General features: G+C 35.0%; 2 protein-coding genes across 4 annotated transcripts in view; both read left to right on the top strand.

Moving 5' to 3' along the window:
* The window catches only part of LOC123320672 (flotillin-2), a 248,107-nt gene extending 242,292 nt beyond the window's left edge, over window positions 1-5,815 (top strand). For all 3 annotated transcript variants that reach the window (XM_044908051.1, XM_044908052.1, XM_044908053.1), the window contains 4 exons: window positions 1,705-1,824; window positions 2,477-2,691; window positions 4,869-5,052; window positions 5,234-5,815. In XM_044908051.1, coding sequence (XP_044763986.1) covers window positions 1,705-1,824; window positions 2,477-2,691; window positions 4,869-5,052; window positions 5,234-5,443 — 729 coding nt within the window. In that variant the 3' untranslated portion in view covers window positions 5,444-5,815. The remainder of the gene's footprint in view (window positions 1-1,704; window positions 1,825-2,476; window positions 2,692-4,868; window positions 5,053-5,233) is intronic.
* Window positions 5,816-12,222: 6,407 nt separating this feature from the next.
* The window catches only part of LOC123320877 (synaptotagmin-7), a 419,223-nt gene continuing 416,412 nt past the window's right edge, over window positions 12,223-15,033 (top strand). Inside the window, exon 1 of the mRNA XM_044908353.1 lies at window positions 12,223-12,500. The gene's annotated coding sequence lies outside the window, so the exon portion shown is untranslated. The remainder of the gene's footprint in view (window positions 12,501-15,033) is intronic.

Below are 15,033 nucleotides of genomic sequence, written 5' to 3'. Positions count from 1 at the left end.
CGTTTATGGAAAACGAATCATAATTCTGCTCAGAAAATTTGCATACCTATTTGGGTTTTCGACAATGAACTCGGCAACTTTCGGTAATACCGCAAACTACTTTCTTATTTTGTATGGCACACCTAGTATATCTCCGCATCCTAAATGCTGATTTGATGGCAATTTCAACTGTAGGTTTGCCATACCTTGAGTAAAAACCTAGAGGTTTTATGAGTTATTGGAAACCTTATGAAAAAATGATGAATACGAGAGGTTACACTTTTGAAATATTTCTGTTGAGGAGTGTTTTTCCAAATAAATTCTTGTATATGACGTTTTTTCATCTTTCGAGGTTACTTTACTAATTCTAGCGTTTTGAATGATAATTACAATCGCTTTTGAGTTGTCGAAGGCATAACTGATTGAAAACGAAAGAAAGATCAACGATCGCTTAAACTGACCATTCTGATTTTAGTCGCACATCTATATAGATCACTTTGTTCAGCACAAAACGTATAGAATATGATGACTTGGTTCATATAATGTCATATGACAAGTGACTTTTGCCATAAATCCGGTAAAATTTCATCTATGCAGCCTTCGATGTTTGATTCCATAGCGTCTCTAGTCCCAAGGTTTGTCGACTTTGAATATCTTCACAAATAAAAAAGCATACGTGTGAAATCACAATTTCCCGAAGGCCAGTTAGCAAGTTCCACATGTGGAGATTACCTATTCACACTTTTCAACCAATCACTGCATAATTATGTGCGATAAAAGTGTTGTTTCTCCTTATTATTGTTGTCCAGACACTGCTTGTGGATTGATTTCAATCAATTATCATTTTCAATTTCAAATCATTTGAGCCTCAATTGAATTCGGAAAAAAATTCAATTTTTCGAACTTTATCCAAATTCAAAAATTCATAAAAAAATAATTGTTGATGACAACTTTGGGTTATACCAAAAATTGAAGCATAATTCAGCTTCTTCCTAAAAAGCGAATCAATTATTTGTAATTCGAAATACAAAGTGTTTTTTTTTACCCTGAACACTTTAAATGAAGATTAATGAGTCCGGCCCTGAAATAATGAAATAATTGATATATTTCTGACTTGACCTTAGCATGTGTCAATAACCTCATAAGTTTCAATAATATCCGTCAATAAGTTTGGATTTTATGATGGTCTAAGTATTTCCATGAAGTTGGAAAATCACCCTGTAGCTTTCTAGGGAAATCCAGAAATTAATTTTTTATAGTCAATCCGTAACCAGCTAGTCCAACTCTATCTCTAGTAAGAGTATGTACAGTTATTCCCCGGACACCCTGTATATGGTATTTGTTTGAAAGAAGAATTACTTTGAACCTCATTCATATTTGAAGAGGGAAATAAAATGATTTTCGATATGGGAAGAAGTTCACAAAGGTTTAGTATCATAGCTCCCATGACCAACATTTATTTTCGATTTTTCCACGAAAAAACTATGTTAGTGGCATGTCCCTCACTGAAAATGTCCAAAATTGAAAACATGTCCTCCCTTTTGTGAAAACTTTCATGTAATTCCTCTAGACTGGTGGTTCTCAAAAATGTTAATGGATTCAAACTGCGTGTTTTCATTTATTTCCTTCAAAACTGAGATTCTTATCGAATATATAACATAAAAGGGTCAGTCCACTGAGTTTCCTTGAAACACTTGAGCGATGATTAACAATTTTTTTTTACAGGAAGCGGAATGCCGAAAGACCGCGATGGACGTGAAATACTCGACCGACACGAAAATCGAAGATAATTCTAGGATGTTCAAGCTTCAAAAGGCTAATTTCGACCAGGAGATCAATACCGCCGTAAGTGAAATTATAATTCTACCATGTTGGTGTGTTATTTTCCACTCCCAAATGTCATTTAGTTAATTGCTTGGCCATCGTGTTATTTCCATAATTTGTTTCCAGGAAAGCCATTGAACCTCTTCAGGTTGTATCAAATATCCTGTTCCTAGATAATTATTGTTGTTCTCGATGATTGGAATTCTCAATGAACTTGGTGTGAACTGGGATTTTGAATAAACAGAGTGAATAGTTGCGAAAAAATTTAAGGGGTGGTTCCTTGTCATAGAATAGAAATAGAAACCATGAAATTATAGAAATGAAATTAGAGTGGTCATTCTTTAGGAGAATTAGAAAAAAAATTTTTGGTGCTGTTCCCCTAGGAGAAGAATAAGAGGACACCCCTTAAATTTGTTTCGCAAGAAACTTGTTTCTTGATTCATATTATACCATAAGCTTTAAGTCTGCAATTTATTGTAAAGGATCCAACAGGATAATTTCAAAATCGAATATGCTTTCGAAAAATCAAAAGTTTCGAAACATTTCTTTTCAAAAACGAACGATGAGACAAATTCTCTTCATACGACTCAACTTCTTCTCGTCACTGGAAAATATCGATAGAATTGAGACTTTCTCATCAAATTTCCTCTACAAAAGTTCTTCTATCTTGCAGAAAGCTGAAGCCCAACTGGCCTATGAACTCCAAGCAGCTAAGATCCGCCAGAAGATCAGGAACGAAGAGATCCAGATTGATGTTGTAGAGCGTAAGAAGCAGATCGAAATCGAAGTGCAGGAGGTCATGAGGAAAGAACGGGAATTGAACGCTACTGTTAGATTGCCTGCTGAGGCAGAGAGCTACAGGTTGCAGATGATCGCTGAGGGAAATAGGTAAGGAGCCCTTGGTTTTACCCATTTCCGAATATCTATTGAAATAACTCTTTGGGGAGATCCTGTATCAGAAAATGTTTGAAATGTAAGTTTCCTAGTCTTCAGATGGACATCAAATGCTGACAGTCAATCTGACCTTCGAATTCGATTACAAGAGAAGTAGATTTTTTAAATATATAGGGAATATTTTCATTGCAAAATCTCATTCTTCGTAAAATGCTTGGCCCATCTTCTTTCTTTCGTTTTTGTCATGAAATGAATCGTTGTAGAGATATGAAGTGTTTTATGCTCAGAATGGTGTTCTGATGAAAATCATCTACACAAGAACTACTGAGCTTATATTCGAGGAAGTGAGTAATCATGAAGAGACAAATGACAAGTCGAAAATAATTTCTTTTATTAGAACATGCAAACAAAAATTAAATGGTTATCTTTGATTTAAAATTTGTTGTACTGTACTGCTAAACTTGAGTTCCATCATAATGAAGTCAAATACGCCTTCTTGTTTGTAAATCTACATCCTCTAGAAGACGTGGCAGAATATGAGTCAAAGATTGATATATCCTTTAGAGTAAACATCATTATAAAAAAACTGCCAATGAGGAGTCCATTAACTGAACCACTCCATATAATGACAGTCCAACTATCTTGACGATTGACTGTTAGTGACCAATGATGATTTTGCGCAGACAAATATTGACAGTTGAGAGGATTCAAGTCACCTTCGTTATGAAAAGTGCCTTCATCCGAAAACATGATATACCTGAAGAAATTTGGATCATTTTGCAATCTTCTGTGTGTCCATTGGCGGAATTGTAATAGATAATCTTTTAAAATCAGGTGATAACGCTTAGGTCAGAGTTTAATCTTCAAATTCTTGTAGTTGTTTGCCTGGAAATTCAAGATTAAATTCGAATTTGTGGTGAAACATTAGGCACTGCTGAAACTTCTATTCTATCTTAAGCATAAAACACTTCATACTACAGTCCAACAAATAAAATATACAGCAACTGTACAAATACTGCACTACAAGTGCCACCAGAATGCAGCACACAGATTGCTGTACTGAAACTGCACAGTTTCGTTATTGATAATTCTGCATTTTTGAAATGCAGTTTTTGATGTACATTAACTGCACAGTTTCTGTATTGATAATTCTGCATTTTCAAAATGCATTTTTGGATGTACTGTAACTGCAAAGTTTCTGTATTGATAATTCTGCATTTTCAAAATGCAGTTTTTGATGTACAGTGACTGCATAATTTCTGTATTGATAATTCTGCATTTTCAAAATGCAGTTTTTGATGTACAGTGACTGCATAATTTCTGTATTGATAATTCTGCATTTTCAAAACGCAGTTTTTGATGTATAGTGACTGCACAGTTTTTGTATTGATAATTCTGCATTTTCAAAATGCAGTTTTTGATGTACAGTGACTGCATAATTTCTGTATTGATAATTCTGCATTTTCAAAATGCAGTTTTTGATGTACAGTGACTGCACAGTTTCTGTATTGATAATTCTGCATTTTCAAAATGCATTTTTGGATGTACTGTAACTGCACAGTTTCTGTATTGATAATTCTGCATTTTCAAAATGCAGTTTTTGATGTACAGTGACTGCATAATTTCTGTATTGATAATTCTGCATTTTCAAAATGCAGTTTTTGATGTACAGTGACTGCATAATTTCTGTATTGATAATTCTGCATTTTCAAAACGCAGTTTGTACTGTACATTAACTGCACAGTCCACCGGGACATATACGGTCCTTTTTGGTCCAGTCACTGCATTACCGTCACTGCTGTCAAGTGAAGCAACGATGTGCAGTTTTTGTACAGTGACTGGATTTCAGTGTTTGCTGGGAGAGGATTTATTTTATGCAAGAAACGAAGGAGGCAGAATGCTCTCAGTTTTTCACGAAGATTAGGTAATATTCTGCAGAGAGAAATCCCAAGGTGTTATGATAGTACCTATATCTTTCAAACTGGGTCATAGTGTTTTTGATTTCGATAGAAACGAATATATAGGCAGGCTTAACATTGAGTCATACTCATTTCACTACCATAAGTCGGCGCAAACCGCCATCAGTCATTAGGAGTAACGCACTGAAACGCTCTGAAACTGGTCATAAAAGAATCACTCAACAATGTTGATTATCACTCTGCTCTTTTCAGAACTCAGACTGTTCAAAATGCTCAGGCTGACAGCGAGAGAATAAAGATGGTTGGACATGCTGAAGCCAGTGCCATCTCTAGTGTTGGTAAAGCTGAAGCTTCACGAATGAAGATGAAGGCTGCTGTATACAAACAATACGGAGATGCTGCTATTATGTCGATAGTCCTAGAAGCCCTGCCTAAGGTGAACATTTTCCCATTTCTTTTGGAAAACGAGTATTCAAATATTGATTGAAACATATCCTGGCTGGTGAAACTTCTGGGTTTCCCCAGCCAACATTTGATACAACACATCCTTTAGTCAATTCTTCAGATAGTTTTATCATTTTTGAACTATTTTCTAAACAACTTTTCAATCCCAACAGATCGCAGCTGAGGTCGCAGCCCCATTATCGAAGACCGAAGAAATAGTCCTTATAGGAGGTCCTGACAATACAACTGCCGAAATATCTCGTCTAGTTGGACAAATCCCACCAGCCGTGAATGCCTTAACCGGAGTCGACCTGTCTAAAGTCTTGTCTAGAATACCGGGTGCTACAACAAGCACCCTACAGCAAACTGCCACTGTTAAATAAATTGTACATAAGATACCCTATTGATATCGACGTTATCCGTGCTAAATCGACGATCTGCAAGTGTACTCAGTATTCCTTAATTTTAATTATGAAATACCTCATCTTCAGTTCTAATTTTTCATCGATTCAGCACGTATAACTGATTTTTATTTGATATACTTCACAATTTTTTTATCCAACTGAATAAACTTCAATTATATTATATGAAGCTTCAACAGTTAATATTTCCAACAGCTGAAAATATTCTACAGCTTACAATATACACATTTACATTTTTCTTTATGTGAAGGGAGTACTGGCCTTCTTTTGTGTCTTTTATCCGATCGGTTTCTTGACTCTTGTATATTCATACAATATAATGATACTGCCATTTGTTATTCTCTTACCAAATGCTTGGGAAGGTACTGTTGTCTTTAATTCAATAATTCTTAATGTTATTTGGAAAAAATTCCATTCTCGACGAAAGCACAACTCATACTATCTTCTATCATTCAGGGTTTGAAAAACCAATTCGATGTAATGTTCATTGATTTTAAGCTTTATTCACCACGTATCAAACCCTGAATAATGGAAGATTGAGGTTATCTACGACCTTTGATTCCTTGAAGTTCGTATTGCGATTATTGTTATGAGATTTTTATGGCCATTGCATGTTTGTAGCACCAGTGTTTCTGTGTAATTTTCCAGAACCAAAGAATTCAATTCGAATTGTTTAACGAATGGATGTCATTCCTAACGGAAACTAAGAAAAACTATATTGTAGCTTAGTGTATGATGAATTCCTCCTGTATTTTAGGCAGATGAAGGACGATTCCTGATTCGAGGATCCCTTAGATGAAGAAAAAGTATTTTTCTACAATTATAGATTCGGATATTTTTTTTCGATATGAGGAAAAAATTCTGCGTGTTCTGCATTAAGTCGCATTCCAATATTTAGAAACAGAATTGATTTTTATAATTGTAATATGCATTCGCCGTTCAACAGTTGCTGCCATTCTCTGAAAAACAAGGAAGGACATTTAACAAAATATTAGATACTGAATAATACGTTTATCTATCGCATAATATTGAATTTCAACCTACAGCAATTTCCTTTGCAGCAATAGCTATGATGTGAAGCAGTTTCTGCTAACCTTTGGTATTTACAAAATTTTACATTATAGGAAACCATTGTCTTAAGAAACGGCAGCAAGAAGAATGGAGAAGAAGTCTTCAATAAACACAATCAATTTAAATTCTTTGTTGAATTGTTTTTTACTTGTCTATGTCTATTTTGTGTGAATAAAGTGTATTACTGCAGCACTGCGTTTTAATTTGACCTAACAAGTCTCGATGCGATCTGGAGATTGGAAAATATTTTTGGACCACGAAAAACAAATTTCAGAACCCGGTAAAAAAACCTTTCAACTCTCTGGCAAACAGGCGAGACAATAGATAGTTTTTTTTCTAGGTTTAAAAATATTTCCTCCGGGCTCTAGCTCTGGAGAAGTGTTCCTGATTCGCTCGAAAAATCTAGAGTCTTACGTAAAGAATTAATTCGACAAGAGCAAATGAGATGTAAATTTTTCACAAATTTTCGAGGATACTTTCGAAAATATTGGTCACTCGCATGAATAATGCTCAGAATACATAGATATTCTTTCATTATTTTGCGGAATACTTCGGTCACAAGGTTATTCCGTACACAAAATGTATCAATTTTCCACAATGATGATGGTATATTTAATGTTTGGAAAAAATTCAGTGTCAGGTTTCCAGGGTGTCCTAGCTCATTGAAAAACTTAAAATGGCTTTATCTCTCTTATTTTTGCGGAATCGAAAAAACTGGTAGGGGAAAGAGTGTTTCTCTGCTGTTAAAATATGTGTACAAGCATTGAGTATTAATACTCAATGGTACAAGTCAAAGACTACCTCTGAAAGATCACTTTCGAATTGGAGAAAGCGCTGGGTTTCTTATTCTTCACTGCTTACAAATTATAATCTTTCAGGAAGTATGGTGTGAACTGTCAAGTGCTTACTTCTACATGGAGAATAGCTGATATTATTCACTGCAGTCCACAATCGGTCGGTATCCTTTTTATTTGTATATCAAATTCCAGAAATCTTATTCCACATTTCCCATTTTTGTGATTCGAACAATCCATGCATAGTTTTGGCAATGATGAGGAAAATTCCTCCAACTGGATTCCACTCTCAAAAAATTGAAGGTAATCATTCATGATTAACCTTCTTTGTGTGACTGCCAATCATTGTCACGTTCAGGGAAATTATTGTGCAAAAATATCAAAACTATGTCTTTCATTGAAAATGAGCTTCGATTTGGAATCAGCAACTTCGAAATATTCAGAAAACATATACGGCACTTCAATACCAAGACCTAGCAGATTCTTTCTAATCGACAGAAATAAAGGATAAAATAGGGCAAATAAACTCTTTTTTCTACAAACGTCAAAAAATGACAAGGTTCGAGCATTGACAACGATATGCGAAGTGACCCTTTTTTACTTTTTTTCATTTTCCTTCGTTACCATGACACCGTGCGCGAAGTAGTGTGCGAAATACTTACTTCGCACACTGCATGTAAACTATATGGGATTTTTATATCATAACCTTTATGTTCCTCAATCAAGCAAAAATCCAAGAAATCATTCATTTATTAATGTATAACAATAATTAAGGCTTTCAAATTGTGAGAAAATTTAACACTACCTAATTTTATTTATTATTCACAATGTTAACATTAATGGTGCAGTCAGTGCACGAACCAATAATTAGGTATTCCTAAACCAGATAACTCAGATTCAGCTCGTGATATCGTAGATTTGGGAGTTGGATAAGACTATCCATTTTTGATTTGCAAGCAACTGCCGTAGAGGTGACAGCACTTGATCCTGAAATTTCAATACTCTTTTTCATATTAAGCCAAACATGTTACTTATTTTAGAATAATATTTTTGACGTTTGTAGAAAAAATTTTGTTTGCATCTCATGCGCGAAATACATTGGTGATCTCGACTATTTTTTTAACTCGGCTGCGCCTCGTTAAAAAAATCAGTTCTCGATCACCAAAGTAGCATTTCGCGCACTAGATACAAAAATAACTATTGTAATATCCTATATTCAGAATATAATAATAATATCCTATATTTCAGAATATATTTGATCAGCATGCTTTATATGAAACTGCAATCGAATTATTTTCTTTATTTTACATCCTTCAGAAATGTAGAAATTAAATAGGCAATATAGCGACGAAAATAATTCAAAACTTAGAATACTGAATACCTTTGAAATGTCGGATACGAATAATATTCTCGATATAAATTCCAAATAGCCTTTTTCACCATTTTCGCTGTTATTTCATTATTGATGGATTATTTTGAAGCGAAATTTTAAGGTCAGGTAGGTAGTACTCGATACGATGATCTTCAAAATTAGTTATCGTAACATCCCTCATCCCAATAAAAAACAAGGGGTTGTGCTCAACCCCGTTAGTGGGTTGAAGTTACGGTGATAGAAAAAGCGAAAAAGTTACTCCCGCTCAAATCAAAAATTGATGGGTCTGAGTGATTTACCAAATTTTCATTTTAAAGTCGGAAATAGAGGTGTTAAATTTTCGTTGGACCACACTCTGTATTTAAATTATTATGACCCTTCTACGCCTTCGTAGTTCTTCGAGGATGTTTACGAAAGTAATGTTCACCTTCATGAATTAAACTCTGAATCGATAGATATATGTCCCATCGATCTACATTTTAAAAATCAAAAACGTTCCATGAATACTATCGTTGTGATATCACGTGTGCGGAATCCTTTGAAGTGACATCATGCGTTGTAGTACACTGGTATCATTATTGTGTCTCTAGACAGATGAAAACTCTTTAAAATACGTGGACTAACTTTGAACCCACACTTTGTTGCCGTGACGTGACTTCCCATGATAACACGTGAGCTCATATGTGACGTGGTAGCAGTAGTCTGTTTTCGCCTTTACTCTCAACAATTCGCATTATAGTCGTTATGTGAAGTAGGTTATTCTTCTTATCCTTCATTCCTGAAGAAATTGAAATGCAAGTAGTAGAGACAAGGCTTTTCCTACGATCTCAACCATCATTATCCTTGAATTAATGTCGCTGCACATATTCTTACAGAATATGAAGGGAGACATTGTGTATACCCAACATTCTATCCAGAATAGAATATTTATGATCCACTAAGAAAAAATTCAGTCCAATAAATGATTTAAAAAAATATACACCAAATTTGTCATATGCCTCTTCAATTTCTCTCGAACCATTTTCTGCTAAATAATGTGTTAAATTTTGTCCTTGCCAAGAAGTTTCGAATCAACCCTAGATAATATGAGTATTCTTCCCAATTTCAAAGGGAAGTTCGAAAGGTTTCCTCTACTCACCGTAGGAAAATTCTAGGTAATTATTCATCTGCGATGAATCGATTCATTTTGCATAATTCAGTAATCGAAATAGCACAATTATAGGACCATGTCAAATTTATCGGGATCGATACCAATTTCGTGCTGGAGGCTGTTGAAATTGGGCGATTATAAATGCAATAACTGAAATGTAATATACTGGGTGAGTCTGTGACTCGTACAAATTTTAACCGTAGATTCTTGAGGTCAAAAGAAAGACTTTTTATTCTTCTTTTTCTATCTTTCAGATTAGGCTGGTGGCCTGTCCTTTGATCAAATAAATTCACCTCTTTCCAGTTCGATGTCATCACTACATTTCTTTCTAGGATGGCCAACACTTCGCCTTCCACTTGGTGACTTATCTCAATTCTCATCAATCTGTCCTCCGTCATTCGTCCTATGTGCCGGTTCCATTCCACCTTCCTTCCTTTCACCCACTCGTTAACATTTTCTGTCTTACATGCTCTTCTGATGTTTTTACTCCGTTCTCTATCTCTCAATGTTTTGCTCTTGCTATTCGTCTTAGAATCCGCATTTCTGTAGTCTCCAAGAGTTGTCTAGTCTTGGATGTGTCTGGTCTAGTCTCTACGGTGTATGTCATGATTGGTCTGATGGTCGCCTTATAAATGCTGGTCTTTGTTTCCATTTGGTGATTTCTGCTCTGCCACATCAAGTTGTTTAAACATCCTGCCACTTTATTGGCCCTAGCGACTTGTTTCAGCTTCCTCTACCACGTTCCCATAGTTTGTTTGGCTCACATTCAGGTATCCAAATGATGACTCCTGTTTGATGACCTAACCATCCAGAGACACCGGACAACAGGTTGTCTCTGTAACCATCCATCTCCACTTTGCATCGCGAAGTTTCCTTTGACGTAGTCATGCACTTTTTTCTTGACTGAGATGAACACTTTTTTCTTTACCATTTCTGCCGAATCGGATCAGTTCAAAAATACCGGCTGTTGAAGAACCATAAAAAATGTCTCAAACGGTTTTATCGAATGATATGAATTTTGCAATATTGGCAATATGGTTTTTCATTCATTTGATTGATCTTTCTCGAATACAAGATATCACCCACGTCCTCCAGTGTTCTCATTAAAACCATTAAAAATATCAAAAATTCAAAGAATCCAACTCTTGAAACTGAGTTGAACGCTATCTAATGAATATTTGAAAGTTTTTTAAGATAAAAGTAATTTGATGCTCAAAAATTAAAATGTATCTGTGATATTTGCAGAATTTGGTACTTTGGCTGAATAAAACTCTGTTTAAAAGATCCACAGATCTGTAGTGTCACAGATTTAGCTCTTTATTCTGAAGCTAATTTTGCTTTTCAAGAGGTGGCACAGCTCATTATGAAATCTTTAAATAGAGCTATATCTTTTTATCAGAGCCGAATCGGAAAAAATGGTGTAAGAAAAAAGTGTTTCTTTTTTCACCGCAAGAATCTACTGTTGAGATTTTTGTACGAGTCAAACAGGGTAAGCCCTGTATACAGTCGTACTGAGCGATTGCTTGATCAATGAATTGAATCTGGTGATTCGAAGAGGCTATTATTTGTTCCAACCAGTAAGCTTGAACTTAATTCTTCACAAACTGGTTGACATGGATAAAAATTGTAATTCAGAACCCTTGAATAGAGTTTAGATTGGCCAATCTCCTTATTATTATCCATTAAAACAAAGAAATTTTGATTAAAGCAGGACAATTTGATAAATTAACCCAATAATTCACATTTTTTGGCGACGTTCAGAAGAAAATAGTAGCATCTCTATTATTTCGAAATCTGCGATATTTTTCTAATACAAAGATGACAAATTCAATAACAGTTCATATTCAAACAACAGAACTTTGCCGCAGAATTCGAAACCTAGATGAGGATATTTATTCGTGATTGTCAGTGGATTCTTTGTGAAAGAGAGTGCCTGTAAAAGGTTCAAATTTCCGATTCGCAACTTCATTGAAGACAAAAAAGTAATGAGGTCTTTTCGAAATCGTCAAAATCTCAATTTCTGCTAATAACTCAAAAACGAAGGATCCTAGGAGGCCACGGTTTCCACAATTCTCTGATTCTCTGAAAAATGGCTAGAAAACGTTTTACCCTACCTCTTCTACTTTCCGAGATCTCCTCACTGGACTTAGAATATGGGACACTGATCTTCTTGGAGTTCGACTCATACCATTTTTCGATGAAATTATTTGGATAATCCAACTCTAAATCTGGATATTGCCAAAAGAAGACTTTCTCTCGAAGTGCTGAAGGATATTGTCGACTGATAAGCGCTGATAATCAAGGCGCGCTCGGAGCGTCGTGGCGCTCTTTCGTTCAGTTGTTTCGACAGAGCGACGCATCGTGGTCGTGCTCAGGCGAGGTTTTTCTCCGTGTGAAAATGCGTTTTTACCGAAACGCTCCTTAGTTTTCGAATTAATGACATAGAGATTTAATCGCGTTTTATTTTGTCTGCATATCGCTCGGACATTTCCTGTGCTCTGTGCATTTGGACCAGCGTGTTCTATCGAAGTTTCGTGTTTTTATCGGACTATTTCCGTTTTCAATCATTTTACGTTTGTGATTAGGGTTCTACCGTGTGTGCTTCAGATACTGTTGTGTTTCGGGTCTTAGGTGAGGGTTTCATTGTTGGAAATTTTCGATTAATTTGTAGAAGGACCTCAACCGCAAAAAGTTGCCAATGATGAAGAATGTCGATCTTGATAACTGCAGCTTAGTGGATTCAGACTATAACTTAAAATGTTCAAGATCATGGCTGATCATAAAAAATTTTTCTATTTTATGTAGGAATGTGAAATTTCTACATAAATCCTTATAAATACTATTCAACAACTGAAAAAGCTCATATAGTTTCCAGGCACCTCTGTAGCATCCCATGGCTTGATCAAATTTTTTTCTTTTATCTCTATGACTACAGAGCTTTTTGGAGTTATGGGTTGGATTTTCCCTTTCAAAGGAACTCTCAGTGTTGTAAGCAATAGTTTTCTCTTGAAAGGCTGTGATGTTTTATAACTATATATTGTATTCTCATACAATCTGCAGAAATGATTTTTCATGTTACCATCTCTTCAAAATGAATCTTTGCCCAGAAATGACAATTGGTGATTCCATCCAGCTGTTTTATAGGTGTATCCTGTTAGACAGCAATACATCGCCTGCAACATTTTTTCTGTTGAGACCAATAGATGTTCTGCCTGTTTGGCTTGTTAGCAGCTCAACCATTTTTGCATTTTTGTCTTTTGTATATTTTTTTTCTGAAATATAAAAATCTATCTAAATTTGGATTGATACAGGTTGTTTTGGTGAAAGCTTAAAATGATGTACTGAATAGTGAATACTAAAGAGTATTCTAGGAAACAGAGTATCTTAGTGAGAACTAGGAATAAATTTAGTGTTTTCATGCCTAGATGAGAAATAATATCGATCAGTTCATCTTGTTACATGGGTATTAGTAATAAATTTATGATCTATATGATATGCTCCCCTCAAGAAGATTACTTCAGAATAAAGCATTTTGCAGTTTCATCCTAACCTTTTTTTTTAAAGGAAACCTATGAGCCTCTTGAAAAAGGGCGATTCACCAACTGCACGAACAAAAAGGGATTCAGAAATGCTCAGGAAAGTAGTTTTGAAGATCTTGTTGAACAATTCAATGCTTGAGATATATTATCTCTTCGGTTATTCGTTTGGTATATTAATTGATCTTTTTCATCGAAAACCATGATAAATCACGAAAAATAGCCAATCATTGCTGTAGAATTTTTCTGAAATATATTGCTTATTTTGAAGGAAAGAGAAAAATATATCAAAACGTTGAAAATTCCACAATAACAGTTTATTTTTCGGTTTATAGCAAGCTTAATACTATAAAAGATTTTCAAAATGTCGTCCATTATTTTGCAGACAAAGATATATAACCTTTTTTCAAATTCGGCCCTTAAAATTCATTGAGGAACACTTTACTGGTAATAGGTACTTTTCTCGAATAAATAATAGATGCGTTAATAACAGCGAGCTTATTAAGACAATCAACTTTGATGGGGATGGCAATATGATCTCACAAGAAGACCTCATTCACTTCCAACTGGACCTTTATCTAGTGAAACCATGGGTCACTGATCATTTCCAATAAAAATGGATTGGTAGAAGTAGAAGAGCTCGTTAGACTTGACAATTTTAGGTTTTTTCTTCTGGGGACCTTTTTTTATGCGGTTGTGTATAAAACACATCCCCGAGATGGAGAATAATTGAAATTAAGAATACGCACAGTATGAACAGAAATTCAAGTTAAAATTTTCCAAATCGTTAGGGTTGTATTTTAATAATAAGTAAGATTAGGAAAGGTTATGTTAGCAACAAAATAATAATGGACAATATTTTGAAAATCTTTTATGGTAAGTAATTTCCATTATTTTCATATTTCATTGCAACCCTTGCTACTTGTATATATTCTAGTTAATGCAGTACTGTCAAAAAATCTCAAGTTTAAGGCATTTTCGAAAGGGCAATCGAATTACCTTCAAAACAAAGTGTCATTCAACCCCCTTCCCTTTCAATATTTTAGGGGTTGCTGTCATCACGCTTATACGGTTGATACCAATTGATTGGGAACAACCTTATGAAGTGTCCCCTACGAACCAAAGTTTACATCTTTTGCAAATTTTCAGATTTTGCATGGGAGCCGAGATATTAAAGGTGGAACCTTTTCAAATTGACACACTGTATGCTAGGCCCCATCAGCATCAGCCAATATGTTATCATGACGCCAAATGATATTATCAAAAATAGCTTGTTCCATTGATGACTTTAGCCAAAAATCCGCTCCAAACAAAGATACTTTGAGAGTGCATAAATAACAGACTTATAATTTCTTGGGGCTAATTGCGACTGTGTGCTCTTCTGTGACTGAAGAGACCCAACCGTGACCTGCAGAGTGCATTTAATACATTGACGAAGTTGAAATAATTCCTGTCATATGTTTTTGTACGAAATTTTCACAACACTGGAGATATTGTTGACCGATGAAAACACGTTGTTTTATCGTGTAAAGCCCAATTCCTACTAATCCTTAACTGAAGTGTAAGCTGTCAAAAGGTTTGTCTTCAGAGTCAAACAAATGGCGACAAATTTCAATCTTACGTTGAAT

Source organism: Coccinella septempunctata, chromosome 9, assembly GCF_907165205.1.
Source record: "Coccinella septempunctata chromosome 9, icCocSept1.1, whole genome shotgun sequence".
Taxonomy (NCBI): Eukaryota; Metazoa; Arthropoda; class Insecta; order Coleoptera; family Coccinellidae; genus Coccinella; species Coccinella septempunctata.
This window is presented reverse-complemented; position numbering and strand designations above follow the sequence as displayed.